The 14,914-nt window shown below is 43.4% G+C and overlaps 1 protein-coding gene across 2 annotated transcripts in view; it reads right to left on the reverse strand.

Moving 5' to 3' along the window:
• LOC115659417 (aldehyde oxidase 1-like) overlaps nt 1–14,914 on the reverse strand; it is a 173,056-nt gene that overhangs the window by 90,078 nt on the left and 68,064 nt on the right. For both annotated transcript variants that reach the window (XM_030579494.1, XM_030579495.1), the window contains exons 28-33: nt 10,413–10,541; nt 8,986–9,060; nt 5,331–5,383; nt 4,127–4,241; nt 3,354–3,419; nt 240–428 (exon numbers count right to left, since the gene is read on the reverse strand). In XM_030579494.1, the coding sequence (XP_030435354.1) occupies nt 240–428; nt 3,354–3,419; nt 4,127–4,241; nt 5,331–5,383; nt 8,986–9,060; nt 10,413–10,541 (627 nt within the window). The remainder of the gene's footprint in view (nt 1–239; nt 429–3,353; nt 3,420–4,126; nt 4,242–5,330; nt 5,384–8,985; nt 9,061–10,412; nt 10,542–14,914) is intronic.

The raw sequence follows: 14,914 nt of genomic DNA on the forward strand, positions 1-14,914 counted from the left end.
TTATCAATAGGCAACCACGATGAAAGAGTAGAACTATCCCAGATTGCAGTTTCTTCTGCATTTGTAAATAACACAATGATGTGGAGATCTGTTTAAAATGTAAAAGAACAGGAGCCTGAGGTTCTTCTCACTTACAGGGATTTTACACCAGTGTACCTTCTTTGACTTGAATAGAATTACTCCTGATTTACTCTAGCATAGGTGGTAGAGGAATCAAGCCCCAGGTTTCACTTGCTTACCTTGGATGAGTAGATGGCATAAGGATTTTGTGAGGATGACAGCAAGGAAACACTGAACTGTTCTGGGAGGTCACAGATTGCAGGGATTTTATACTGATCCGGGCCCCGAGTGTACAAGACGCCTTCTGGGAAGTACTTTAACTCCTCCATTGTATAAAGTCCAATGCCCTGAACAAAGGCACCTTCAATCTGAGAGTGAGAAATTATAAGCACTTTATTTTTTCTTATGGTGTAAAATGTATATAACATTGACAATAATTAATCTCTCTCTCTGGACAGCATTCTCCTTCCTATTAGACTGTTGGGTTTCAGGGCTTTCCTTGGGAGCTGCTGGAAAGCAGAAAGCTCTCTCCTCTCTCCACCTGCACTGCGTAAGTCCAGTCTACATCTACACTACAAGATAGGGTGCGATTCCTAGATTGTGTACACATATGCACACTATCTTGATGAGAGCTAGCACAAGTATAAAGAGTCTTTTCAGATCATAGTAGTTTAGCACAGGTAGCAGCAGTGGTGACATTGAGTATCTACCCACAGGGAGGGTTCAGGCAAGTTTCTACTTGGCATAGCTAAGAGGTGCTGCTGCTATCTGTGCTACCACAGCTACGCTACTATATATACTTGTGTTATCATCGAGCTAGTGTGACTATGTGTACACAAGCTGGGATTCACACTCCTGGCTCACAGCTCACTGCCCCACGAAGAATGAAGAAATGCCAATCAGAAGGGCTGAAGCAACGGACCAGGGGGTGCAGTGGGGAGAAGCATTAACATGCTGTGAGGAAGGGGACCTGGTCATAAAGTGAAGGAGAGCTTGGAGACTCGGGTCTAGCCCAGCGGTGTGAAACTGCACAAGTGATGAGCATAGTGGTACAGGTGGGCAGTGTAGTAAGTGAAGGCCCTGATAAAGGCCCAGTATGAGGCCTGAGGCCTGAACTAAAATAATGGCCAAGACTTTGCTAACATAAAGCAAAGTGAAGCTGTGAGCCAGAGGCAGGCCCTGCTCACAGAAGCTGGCAAGGAAAGGGCTGATGCTGCAAAAAGATACGTACCTAAAAGGTACTGAACACTAGAGATCAAAACATTCACATACTTGCACATTCCACAGATAAGAAAGAACAGGCCGACCCATCCCAATGACGGGCAAAAGGGTAATATGATGGATAGAGTTGTTTTGATCAAACCAACATGTACAATGTGAGAGGCGGCACTTTACTACGTAGAGGGGCTGCACCTCAATACGTCAGAAGTGATGTGTAACTTGTTTGTACCTGTGTATAAAAATGTATCCTTGGGGCAATGTCTTTGTCCGGCCGAGGGGGCAGTGGAAAGTCCCGCCACTAACTAAGCCAAGTCCATTGCCAAAAGGTACTTTTCTCGTAGTATGCCCTAAATTAGGCTAAGAAACCTACAGGGAACTGCAATTGTGTCCGAGCGCAATAAACCTGGCCGACGTGCCTTCGTACCTTACTAGACTCTGTGGTCATTGGGGGTTCTCTTCGGGTCTGCTGTGTCGGCTATCTGCAGAGCTGGGACAGCACAAGAGGGAACACACGCACGCAGCCGAGTGAACCAACAAGGAGAGAGCAGAGCAGAGCACCACACCGGTAGCATCTAACAACACACCTCTGACAACACTGGTGACCCCGACCGCTGATCTGGTGAGTAAGCGAGCTGTCCGCTGTAAGAATCGCAATCTAACCTGGCAGAAAACCTCGTGCTAGGAAACCCCCTGATCCCCTCCCTTTTGATCCCCACGGAGTTTGATAACTCCTGGACCCGCTGGATTGCCAGTAAGGGGGGTCCATAAGTGGTGCTCTGCTCTGCTCTCTCCTTGTTGGTATCACTCGGCTGCGTGCGTGAGCTCACCCTGTGTGCTGCCCCAGCTTTGCAGATAGCTGATACAGCAGACCCGACGAGAACCCCCAATGACCACAGACTCTAGTAAGGTGCAAAGTCACGTCTGCTAGGTTTATTGCGCTCGGACACAATGGCAGTTTCCTGTAGGTTTCTTAGCCTAATTCAGGGCATACTACGAGAAAGTGCCTTTTGGCAATGGACTTAGCTCAGTTAGTGGCGGGACTTTTTACTGCCCCCTCGGCTGGACAAAGACATTGCCCCAGGGATACATTTTTATACACAGGTAAAAACAAGTTACACATCACTTCTGACGTATTGAGGTGCAGCCCCTCTACGTAGTAAAGTGCCGCCTCTCACCTTGTACATGTTGGTTTGATCAAAACAACTCTATCCATCATATTACCCTTTTGCCCGTCATTGAGATGGGTCGGCCTGTTCTTTCTTATCTGTGGAATGTGCAAGTATGTGAATGTTTTGATCTCTAGTGTTCAGTACCTTTTAGGTACGTATCTTTTTGCAGCATCAGCCCTTTCCTTGCCAGCTTCTGTGAGCAGGGCCTGCCTCTGGCTCACAGCTTCACTTTGCTTTATGTCATTGGGATGGGTCGGCCTGTTCTTTCTTATTTGTGGAATGTGCAAGTATGTGAATGTTTTGATCTCTAGTGTTCAGTACCTTTTAGGTACGTATTTTTTTGCAGCACCAGCCCTTTCCTTGCCAGCTTCTGTGAGCAGGGCCTGCCTCTGGCTCACAGCTTCACTTTGCTTTATGTCATTGGGATGGGTCACAGCCTGTTCTTTTTTATCTGTGGAATGTGCAAGTATGTGAATGTTTTGATCTCTAGTGTTCAGTACCTTTTAGGTACGTATCTTTTTGCAGCATCAGCCCTTTCCTTGCCAGCTTCTGTGAGCACAGTCTGCCTCTGGCTCACAGCTTCACTTTGCTTTATGTTAGCAAAGTCTTGGCCATTATTTTAGTTCAGGCCTCAGGCCTCATACTGGGCCTTTATCAGGGCCTTCACTTACTACAGGCAGTACCACAAGGTGACACTAGGTATACTGAGTAAAATCCTGGCCCCACTGAAGTCAATGGGAGTTTTGCTATTGACTCCAGTGGGATCAGAATTTCATCCCGTGATATTATCTATAAGGTGGGCTGATAAGACGTTAATGGTAGATGAATGAATGAACACTCTTCAATACAAATACAACAACTAGCACAACATGAACGGAATAGTAAGAAATTCTTGGCACATACCTGTCCTATATCCACAGCTGGATTTATGCTGCATCCAATGTCTATAACGATGTCTGTTCGGATGTTCTACCAATAAAATACAAATGTACATTGTGGTGACAGATATACGGGTGGATGGATGAGGAGGTGCAGAGGGTCAGAGGCTTAATCCAGTGGGACAAGACATGTTTGTACAGAATCTCTTTCAGAACATACAAAACTGACCTATTACCATGCAGCCCTTCCTCAGGCAAAACACTCATTAACCTCAGTGGGAGTTTAGCCAGTTTGAGGACTGCAGGCTTTAGCTCACTGCATTTAAAGCCTCCAGTGGGACTTCCCACAGAAATACACACTATGTCCACTGGAGGCTTTAAATGCTGTAGTAGGCCCTTAAATGTAAGAAGACTAGGCCAGGTGAGATGACTGGCTGGTCAGGAGATTGGAAATGTAATACAGAGCTACAGTACAATTTGGCATACTGCAGGCACCAAGAGAAAAGGCAAATACTGCCTGCAACATTGTCTGCTATAGCACCAAATCTGAACACAATATTATATTTTCACAAATCTAGCAAAAATAAGATTGTATTTTTAGTTACTTGTGCACATTTTTCATTCTGCTCTAACTGTAATTGCTAGTTATTTACATCAGTTGATACACGCACATTAGTATAAAGCCAGGTGATTTACCAATGCACAAATTGTATGATTGTTGGGACATCAAGCAAAACGGGAAATTCTGGTGGAACCTCACTGTACTATTTATGAGCTTTAGTGACATTCACTAGTTACCTTGTGATCTCCCGTAAGACAGTCAATTTCAACCTCCGAACAAGCAGCTCCGAAAATAAAATATGTAAATGGATGGCCTTCCCCTTTCTCCCAGTCCATGTTAGCTTCATAGCCTCTGGGAGAAGCAACAAAGTCCATGGGAAGCATGGTTTTTTATTCCGTTTTATTAATCTTTGTGTTACAACAATAAAGAGACAGAGCAAATAAGAGTTCAAAACTATGTGAAATTAAACCTAAAATACTGGGACAGATACCCTGCTGGTTTAGCTCCATTAAAGTCAATTAAATTCTGGCAACCAATATGATAAACAAACTGCTCCAATCTAGAAATTCTGATAAGCAACCAAATCCCAGAAGATTTCTGACAGAGATTGTCATGGAAATCATGTATAAAAGACAAGTCTAAAGTAACAATTACATAGCCAATGACAAATGAGTGAAGTAGAGAAGGGAAATAAAATGGTCAGATCATAGGAAAGATTAAATTACAAGGAAAGATGTAGAGAGCTAAAATGCAGATCTTAGCTAAGCAATGACGGAGAGGAGCAAGATGATGGTCTTCAAAACAGAAGTGTTAGCCCTAAGAAGGGAGAAGAATTATTTAGGAAGGTCTAAGCAGGCAATAACTTGGAGAAATGGAATGAAATTAACAAAGGGAAGATATCAGTTGAACATCAGGGAAACCTCTTCAGCATGAGATCTATGAGACTGTGGGATAGTTTTTCAAGGTAAGTGGTGGAAGCCTTCTTGTTTGACCAACCCAACAATAGGAAAGGTACAATAGGGAGTAATCCTGCATTGGTAGGGAGGTGCACACAATACATACATCTGGCTCACATCCTCAACTCCGAGCTCAGCAGGTTGTGAGATCCGTGGTTGGGTAAGTGAGTGAGTGTTAGGGAGAGAGAGCTACAGTTCCTCTGGGGCACCTAGTGCTCCTTGCAGCAGTAGCTGGACACCTCATTTCATGGACCCAATGTGCTGCTGCCCAAATTATAGCATTCCTCTAAGGAGCAGATCTATCGATTACATGAGAATATGAGCTAAATCAATCAAAAATGCCTGTCAAGTCCTCTCTATCCAGTTTCACTTTCCGAGCTATTAACTATCTTCACGAGTTACTCATTAAATTCACATTTTCATCATATTGCTGAGGTGAGCCTAACTAAACTTAACTTTCAAAAGGACTAAAAATATTTGTTACCTGAAGTACCCTGTAGCTGAAAGATTAATGCTCTGTTCAAATGCTTCTTTAACCTGTAAAATACAACATTATTGGTAAACCTATCACCTGGGAAGGAGTTAAACATACACCTATTTATTTAAAAATCAAACTACAAGAAAATGCTAAAGAACTGAAGAGTGCTATGGTAATGTCTAATGATTCTCTCTGCCAACAGCTCCATTTTTTTGCACTAGGAGACTAGGCAACTGCTGAATAAGTTCTCTGAAAAATGCAAGCCATGATTCCAGTTCGAACACAAGCCTCTGCAGGCAAACATGCATGTAAATACAGTGGTTGTAAAATCCTGCTCCCATGTCCAGTAACACTTCCCTCTTGGGGAGCTCACAGAAGTTCAGTCAACATGAAGGGGAGTCAGACATGTGCAGCTCCCAGATACTTTATTCAAGTTTGAGCTTTAATATGTGGATCCACTATGAAAAGTGACTTATGCAAAAATGGCACTTTGCCCAACAGAGCTACTCCTTGTTTTTATTCAATCATAATTCCCGATATTACTGACTAAAAATATCTTCTGACATAGCAGTTATGCCTTGATTCAACAGTTCATCCCTAGTCAGCAAAGCACTTAAACATGTGCTTAACTTCAGGCACATGGTTGAATCCTATTGACTTCAATGGGTCTTAAGTCTGTGTTTAAATTTAAGCATGTGCTTATAGGGTTTTCTGAATGGGGATGGATTTATACACGTGTTTAAATGCTCTGCTGAACTGGGGTTTTATGCTGCACAGCCAACACAGCTTTGGAAGAGTGAACTGGATTTTATTTGGTTCACACATAAGCATCAGACTTGTTCTAACAGCTCTGCTTGCAGAAACTTTACTGTTGGCAACATGGCAGTCAGAAAGAATCCTGCTTGACTTTCACATTACAGGTTGAGTTTGCAGCGCTGATAGTCAGAAAAGTGTCTATTTGTAAACTGAGCAGATCTGGTTCATAAGACACAGAGGGCAAAGAAATGAAAACCCAAGTTGCCAGTTTAAAAAAAAATCACTTTTCAGAAAAAATAAAAAATAAAAACACCCTCTGAAGTGCAGTTATGTAAGTGATTCCAGCAGTGAGGTGAGCTCCTAAATTTACTCCCTCTCAGCGATTCCCATATCAGATTTGCTTAATACATATAATAGTATGTTTTTTAATCTAATCATAGTTTATCAACTTTACGAGAGGCAAAGCAGCTTCTTCTCTGCATGGGTCAGCATTACTTTTTATGTCAATCATTCCTGATAATTTAAATTAAATTATCTAAATTAATTTGGCAGTCACTAGAACAGCATTAGTCAGGGCAAACTGATTTACTCCTCACATATGTAGATGTCAGTTTTGCTTAGAGCATTGCCACAGGTGTTCCACTGTTATTCTCTATTAATAAGAATAGTTGGCAAACTTTAAAACATTTTGCAGAGTAATCAAGGTAATCCTCTAAGAGGGAACATCTCTGTGTGTTGGGATTGTAAGTACCTCAAGGGCAGGGATTGTCATTTTTGTTAGACTTTAAATCATCATGAAGCACTGTATAAATAAAAATAGGATTTTAATATCTATGCCACATTTAGAGCTCTGCACGTGTGCATCGAGGGACTCAACTGCTAGGGTAGCAAGTAGATGAACTGCAGGCCAAATTTGGACTGCCAGATGCTTTTGAACAGACCCTGACATCTTTTTATTTACTTCTTATCATTATTGTTGGTTTTTTTTTCATTATTTTCTCTGGAGTCTGGACCTTGACTATACCTTGACCAAGAAATTTGAACCTTGACAAACAATAACTGACCACCCCTCTAACAGGTGATTCAAATCCCACTGAGGCAACTAAATAATGATCTGGGCCTTCCTCCCAGTGTGATATTTGGACAATTGTTCAAGAGACTGGTCCCACTCTGATTGAGGGTGGTCACAGATGAAAGAGCTGATACTGCAGGCTGCTCCTTCAGGGCTGCCCCATGGGTTCATACAGAGACCAAATGAAATCCAGGGGCTTTAGCATGTGCATACAGGATTGAGACCTAATCACTTTATCAGATTTGTTTGGACCAATTAGACAGAGCTCTTTGGGTTAGGGACCGTCCTTATGTTTTGTGTTTGTACAGTACCTGCATAGTAGGTCCATAACTAGGGCTCCTAGATACTCGGATAATACAAATAATAACAGAGGGCTCATCCTATGTGAAGAAGGCTTTTTAGCAAGGCACAATGTGATTCTAAGCATACTACAGGTCTAAGCAAGCCCCACTTGGTGTTTTACTCCTATCAATAGCTTTTTGACACTGTTGTGATACTCTGTATTTCGGGGGAACACCCAGCACCCCCATGTTCACCCTTGTAAAATGATTGTGTGGTATCTAATGCAAAATTTGTCATGTTGGATGTCTTCGGAAGGCTCATGATGCACTGAGTATTGTGGTTATAGTGATGTTATAGTAATTGTTGCTACAATAATGTTATAATAACGTTATAGGCTGTAATTTCATGTATATGTATGTATATATGCATATGTATGTACTTTGTATATTTTCATACAGTTATGAGGCCAAAAATGTATCCTCATGACTTAAAGCAAGCCCAGACAAAAACTCCCCAAGAGCAGAGGGGCAGTTCACACCTCATCAGGGCATGTATGGGACAAATGCAGCCCAGCCTCACAGGAACAATGGACGCTGGCCTAGGCAGCAACAAAGGATCTGTTGGGCTCTTGAGTGAGTCACTCCAACTTCCTTTGTCAGTTTAGGACTGCAATGAGGTAATTCTCAACTGACTCTGAAGTGGGGAGGGGGGGCAAGCCAAAGAGGGAAGAAAGAACATGATAAAAGGGAGAGACATTTGCCTCTCTCTTCCACCTACATCTACAGACACCACACTCAGGGACTGAAGCACTGATCAAAGGGGAGAGCCTGGCTGAAGAGCTACCAGACAGCCTGTGGTGAGAAGCATCTAAGTTTGTAAGGGCACTGAAAGTGTTAAGATCAACTTAAAATGTGTTTTGCTTTTATTTCATTTGACCAAATTTGATTTATGTTTTGACTTATAATTACTTAAAATCTATCTTTGTAGTTAATAAATCTGTTTGTTTATTCTACCTGAAGCAGTGCGTTTGGTTTGAAGCCCGTCAGAGACTCCCCTTGGGATAACAAGCCTGGTAAATATCAATTTCTTTGTTAAATTGACAAACTCATATAAGCTTGCAGCGTCCAGCGGGCATAACTGGATACTGCAAGACGGAGGTTCCTAGGGTTGTGTCTGGGACCAGAGATATTGGCTAGTGTCATTCGGTAGCACAATCCAAGGAGCAGTTTACATGCCAGAGGCTGTGCGTGATGTTTGCTACATGTTCAAGATTCCAGTACTGCCAATACCATGCATTTTAGCAGCTCACTATATATATGATGGGGAGGGGAGGGCACCCAAACAAAGCATAAGGGCCAGATCCTCTGCTCTGGCCAAGCTGTGCTCTGTGCAGATAGCTTTTATCCCGCTGGTTAGAGATCACCATAGAAAGAGGAGAGAGAAAAATATAATATATATATACACACACCAAAATTGCTATGTATGTGCACATTTTTTTAATATAATTCATACCTGTTTGATTTTTCACCCTGATACAAAAGTGCTTCTTACCCAATCATTCCAGGTACCTTTCGGGTTCTTGCTAATGATGGGCTCCAGGCGTTTCAAGAGAGTCTGGCAAGCATCCTGGTGAAGAGAAAAGTTGGGGAAAAGAATGCAAAAGTAGAGAAATAGACATGCGTCAGTATTTAATAATATTCAACATATTTTTTATTATGGTGGAGGTGCTATCAGCAGAGAAGACATCCCATTTACTTCTAGAAATCATTACTCCTCATTGAATTCCTTAGAATTTCTGGGGAACCCATCATCTGTCTTCCACTTAGAGAAGGATGGTGAATCAGTTTCTTTTGAAGCTCTTATCACTTCCTAACTGTCTATGGCCATGAAAACATGCCACCTCCTCAGTGAATTTGAAGGAAAAGCCTCAAATCCTGGGGAAGGGGAGACTCAAGTTTGTTCCTGACTCCAGCTCTTCTGGACCAGACATTTTCAATATTTATATGTAAATAGATTAATTTAGCTAATTGGTAAGTCTACTACTAGAGATGGGTGACCCTGAAACACTCCATCGGGTTGATCAGTTTAGATAAACATCTGGAGGTCCTTATGCTCATCCAAATCTCAACAGATGTAGTAGAACAGAGGCCCCGTCTCTCCCCAAACCAGATCCTTCTCCTTCTCTCCCAGATCTGCACAACGAGGCCTCCTTCAGGCCTCTGAGTCATCCCTTACTCCAGGGCTCCTATGATGCCCACTCTTCCCGCCCCGCCTTTGGATCAAGGAATCAAATACTCATGAGATCTCATGTCTCTCTCCTGGGACTAGCCAAGTTTCTGTCTCCAAATCTGCCACCACTGTCAGGCTTCCCAATAAAATTATCACCCAGACACACTGCTCCGTTGTAACAGAGAAGCTTACAAAATGTGTAAGTTTTAATTAAAAAAACAAGAGGCCTATGCCCAGTAGAGAAACCAAAGATCAGTTAGGCCTGTGATTCTTTCATGAAAAAATAGGGAAGGAACTAAGGGTGTTGATTTAAGGAAGATAAGGAAGGGCAAGAGAGAGGTAGGGAAGATTTGTTTAATTAAATTGACCCAAACCTTAAAATAATGTCTGGGATTAGTATGAACTAGCACATGGTCAGTGCCAGGTGTTTAAGAACTGGTTCACCCACTTCATCACAGGAGAGATAAGAGGCCTCCATTGTATGCAGTGAGTGTTAAGTAAAAAACCTTAAGCCTTTTTGGGAAGCTCTGCGTTCTGTTCTGGAAACCCAAAACCACAACATACCAAAGAGTTTGGAATTCATCAAGAAGCAATGTTTCATATTCTTAGTGGCCACCTGCAATAGCCACATGATAGGTAATTTCAAGCTCCGTGGAACTACTCATGTGTGTAAAATTAGGCACCTGCTTAAATACTTTGATGAATTGGGGCTTTTAAGAGTTAACTAGTAGAAAAACATTACCCTTTACCTTTACTGCCATTCCATTGACATCCGTTCCAGCAGATCCTACTGAAGCACAAGCATTAGGAACAGTTGTTGTGCTTGTTTCACAAAAATGAATACTCGACATGGGGATCTTTAATTCCCGGCTGGCAATCTAGGGTGGGGAATGAACATACCCTCATTCCATTTGAAACACACATTTCTGAACATTTCAATAATATCAGCCTTCAAAAGGTATGTCTACACAGCAAAGAAAAACCCAGGGCTTGGGCTGTTTCATTTTCACTAGGACCTTGCAGGGTGCGAGGTCCCAGAGCCCAGGCTCCAGCCCATGCCTGAGTCTAAACAGCAGTGAAAACAGCCCCACAGCTCAAGCCCTGCAAGCCCGAGTTGGCTGGCACGGGCCAGCTGTGACTTTTTCTTTGCTGTGTAAACATACCCTTAGACACTAGGTCATGGATTTGATCTAATAAATAAATTATTAGATATTCTTGGTCCAGATCCTTCCATTTCCATTTGTAATCACATTGCTGTGTCTGCTGGGATAAAATGGAACAGAAGAATGATGGTCTTGTGGCTAAGGCACTAAACTGACTCTCTGGAGAACTGAGTTCAATTCCTAATTCTGCTACAAACTTCCTGTGTGATCCTAGGTAAGTCACGTAGGGTGTGTCTATATAGTTAAAAATAAACAAAATATGCCAAAAACCCTATAGCAGCAAGTATCAGAGTGCAGGCCAATAGACTTGGGCTTGTGATGCAGGTGTAAAAATAATAATGCAGATGTTGGGGCTCTGCTGAGACCCCTTTGTCAGGTTTCAGCCTGAGCCTGAACTGCTACTTCTAGCCCAAGTCAGTTGACCTGGGCTCTGAGACTTTCTGCCACAGGTTTTTCTGCTGCACAGATGTACCCAGTGTCTCTCTATGCCTCAGTCAGTAAAATGTGGATAACAATACAGTAGAACCCCGATTTTATGAAAATCCATCTTAGGAAGAGAAGGTTATGTGCGTGCCTATGGGTTCTCCACTCTAAGTGCGCATGCGCCCCATCAGTCTCAGATCATTGATTTTAGGTAGTAGTGTCCATTCAGCTCACACACGTGCCCCATACAGCCTCATGACCTGCACCATGGCCATATACAGCTGTGCGGGTGAACTGCCTTCAGTTTCTTCTCTACCGAGGAGCTCCATGGCAAAGAACTCAAAGTACAGGGTAGGAGAGTAGGTAGTGGAGCATCCATAGGGACATACATCTTGAAGAACCAGTTACTGTACAGGGTGATAATCATCTCTTCTTCTTCCAGTAGTGTCTCTGTGGGTGCTCCACTCTAGGTGACTACCGAGCAGTGCCCTCTATGGAGGGGTATGTTTTGGAGTTGAGTCTAAGGCTGAAGATAGCACAGCAGAGACAAACATGGCATCAGAAGCTGAGACACAAGTAACTGTATAGTGTTCAGAAAAGGTCTGAATGGAGGTCCAAGTCGTAGCTCTGCATATTTCTGTACAGGAATGTTCTTAAGAAAGGCTAATGAAGTAGAAAGGAATCTTCTGGAGTGAGTTAATACTCTAGAAAGAGGTTGAAGATCATGAGACTAATAACAATAGGTAATGCAGCCAGATATCCAGTCTTTATTTGGAAATTGGCGATCCCTTTGTTTCTCTCCATTGTGGACAGAACTATCTGGGACATTTTCTAAAGGTCTTAGTTCTGTCTAGGTAAAAGGCTAATGCTCTCCTGACATCAAGTATATGTAATGCCACATCTTCTTTATCCTGCTATGGCTTAGGGAAGAAACTGGAAGTTGGACAGGTTGGTTTACCCAGAAGTCCAAGAATACCTTTGGTAAGAACCTGGGATGCAGTTGCAACGTGACCTTTTCCTTAAAAAGAGACTGAACAGGAGCTTTCCCAGTGTTGGAACCAAGCATGTCTTAAGGCAGAGAATTCCTAAGTTGGGATGTAGGGTACATTCTCTGTTCTGCGAAAAGAAGTGTGGAATGGCTGGGAGAGGGATTGGTGGGCACATTGCAAACTGTGCCAGGTAAGAGTACCAGGTCTGTCTTGACCAAGTAGGAGCAATCAGAATAAAGTGAGCTTCATCCCTTTTTATTTTCAGCAGGACCTTTGATAGTAGGAGAAATGGAGGAAAGGTGTAGAGAAGGTCCTTGTCCCAGGGAGGAGGAGAGCATCACCCAGGGAGTGTTGTCCCATCCTTGCTCAGGAGCAGTAGTGTGGATATTTCTTGTTCAGGTGAGTCACGAACAGGTCTGGCTCACAGGTCTGGCCCATCATCTGAACAGGTTGTGAAGCACTAGCTTCCCCTCATGGTCCTGCAGGAATTTGTGACTGAGACTGTCCGCTATCAAGTTTTGTCTGCCTGGGAGGTAAGCCGTGGACAGTGTGACATTGTGTGAGATGCACCAATTCCATAGCCTCATAGCTTCAGTGCAGAGGACGGTGGCTTGGCTCCCCTCTGCCGACTGATGTAATACATACAGACTATGTTGTTTGTTAGGATTTTTGTATGTGATCCTGTGATCAGTAGTTGGAAACAGGTGCAGGCGTTCCTGACTGCTCATAGCTTGAGGAGACTGATGTGAAGGAATATCTCCACAGGCGACCATTTGCCTTGTGCTGTGAGGCCATTTGGATGCGTGCCCCACCTCTGAGTGATGCATCGCTAGTGAGGAGCAATGGTGGTGATGTTTGCATGAATGGGATCTTTTTGCAAAGGCTGGCTGGATCCTTCCACCAGTATAAGGAATTTTTGCTCCTGGTGGATGGTAACAGGGATTTGTCCAGACTGTCCTTATTTGGTCTGTAAACCGAGCTGAACCACATTTGGTGGCATTGCATGCTCGCTGCCATATGCCCCAAGAGTTGGAGCAGAGCCTGGCTGGTATTTGGGGGCTGCTTTGAATGATGTCTAGGAGTGTGACTAAGGATAAGAACCTGTGTTGAGGTAAGAGGGTTTTGGCCTGTAACAAATCGAGGTCAACCCCTATGAATTCCAGGCGTTGCACTGGAGTGAGGTGAACTTCTGGGTGTTAATCTGTAGACACTTCCATAAACAAGTATATCGTAGCTTCAGTGACTTGGTGAGCCTTGTGAAGAGATCAGGCTCTGTGGATGCAATCATCTAGGTAAGCGTAGATTATTATCCCTTGAGAATGTTAATGAGCAGCCACCAGTGAGAGAACCTTGGAAAATACTTTTGGGGCTGATAATCCCAGAGGGGAGGTTTCTGTATTGGTAATGGTCATCTGTGAAATCATCTGTGAGCCAGTAGGACTGAGATATAAAAACAGGCATCCTGAAGGTCGAGGGTTGAAAACCAGTCTCCCTGTTCCAACACAGAAATAATCCTTGATAAGGTGACTATCTTGAATTTTTGAGCCTCGATAAACTTGTTGAGAGCTGAGGTCTAGTATGGATCTCCAACCTCCCTTCTTTCTGGGTATTAGGAAATAACAACAGTAGAACCCCTTGTCTCATAGATCTATGAGTTCTATGGCTCCTAACTGGAAGAGGCGATCTGTCTCTATTCATGGTAAACTCTTGTGAGAAGAGTCCCTGAAGAGGGAGGAGGAAGGGTGTGGTGGAGGGGGGTAAGGAGGTAAAGCAGATGGAGTACCCAGCTCAAATGATTTCCAGAACCCATTAGTCTGAAATTATGTGTTCCCAGGCAATGCAGAGTGCTACCAATTGGTAGCCAAATGGGTGTGGAATGATGGTTGGCTGTGTCAGCTGGGGGGAATGCCTTGACCTGTCTGTCAAAACTGCTTAGATGTAGAGGGCTGGGATGAAGATTGTGAGTCAGATGGTTTGCGTTTAGGGAATTTCCCTTTCTTTGTGGCTTGTAGTGGCAGTGAGGCTGGTACTGAGGCACTTTGGTCTATGCTGGAATTGGGGACTAAATTGTCTCTTTTGTCCCAGTATATAGATACCCAGTGACTGGAGGGTAGCTCTGAAGTCCCCCAGCGAATGAAGGGAGGCATAAGTCTTCTCAGCGAAGAGCTTCATACCCTCAAATGGAAGGTGCTTAACCATGGACTTTACCTCCTTTGGGAAACCCAACAAAATGAGCCATGATGCCAACAGTGGAGATGGACCTAGCTGCTGTGTCGGCTATGTTGAGGGCAGATTACAGTGATATGTTTGACACTAACTGGCCCTCCTAGATAATGGCCTTAAATGAGTCATGATATGCTTCTGGAATTTTCTCAAGAAAGTCATTCAGTTTTATATAATCAGCACCATATGGAGCTGGGAGGAGTGCTGCGAAACTTCCTCCTCTGGTTCACTACAAACTAGTAAGCTAACTAATTATAGAAATGCAGATTAAAGTAATAGTCTTAGTGGATTGCGAATAGCTCTCTCTCTAGCTAGGGTGGTTGAGAAGAAACTGAAGGGGGTTAAGGCCATGCACGCTGGCTAGCCTCGTAGGTCAGCACGAGTAGAGACAGTGCATGTGCAGGCCTAACAGATACTGCTACCAAAGTTCTCCGATCAGCAGTGCAGGGACCC

The sequence above is a fragment of the Gopherus evgoodei genome, chromosome 11 (assembly GCF_007399415.2).
Source record: "Gopherus evgoodei ecotype Sinaloan lineage chromosome 11, rGopEvg1_v1.p, whole genome shotgun sequence".
NCBI classification, from domain to species: Eukaryota; Metazoa; Chordata; order Testudines; family Testudinidae; genus Gopherus; species Gopherus evgoodei.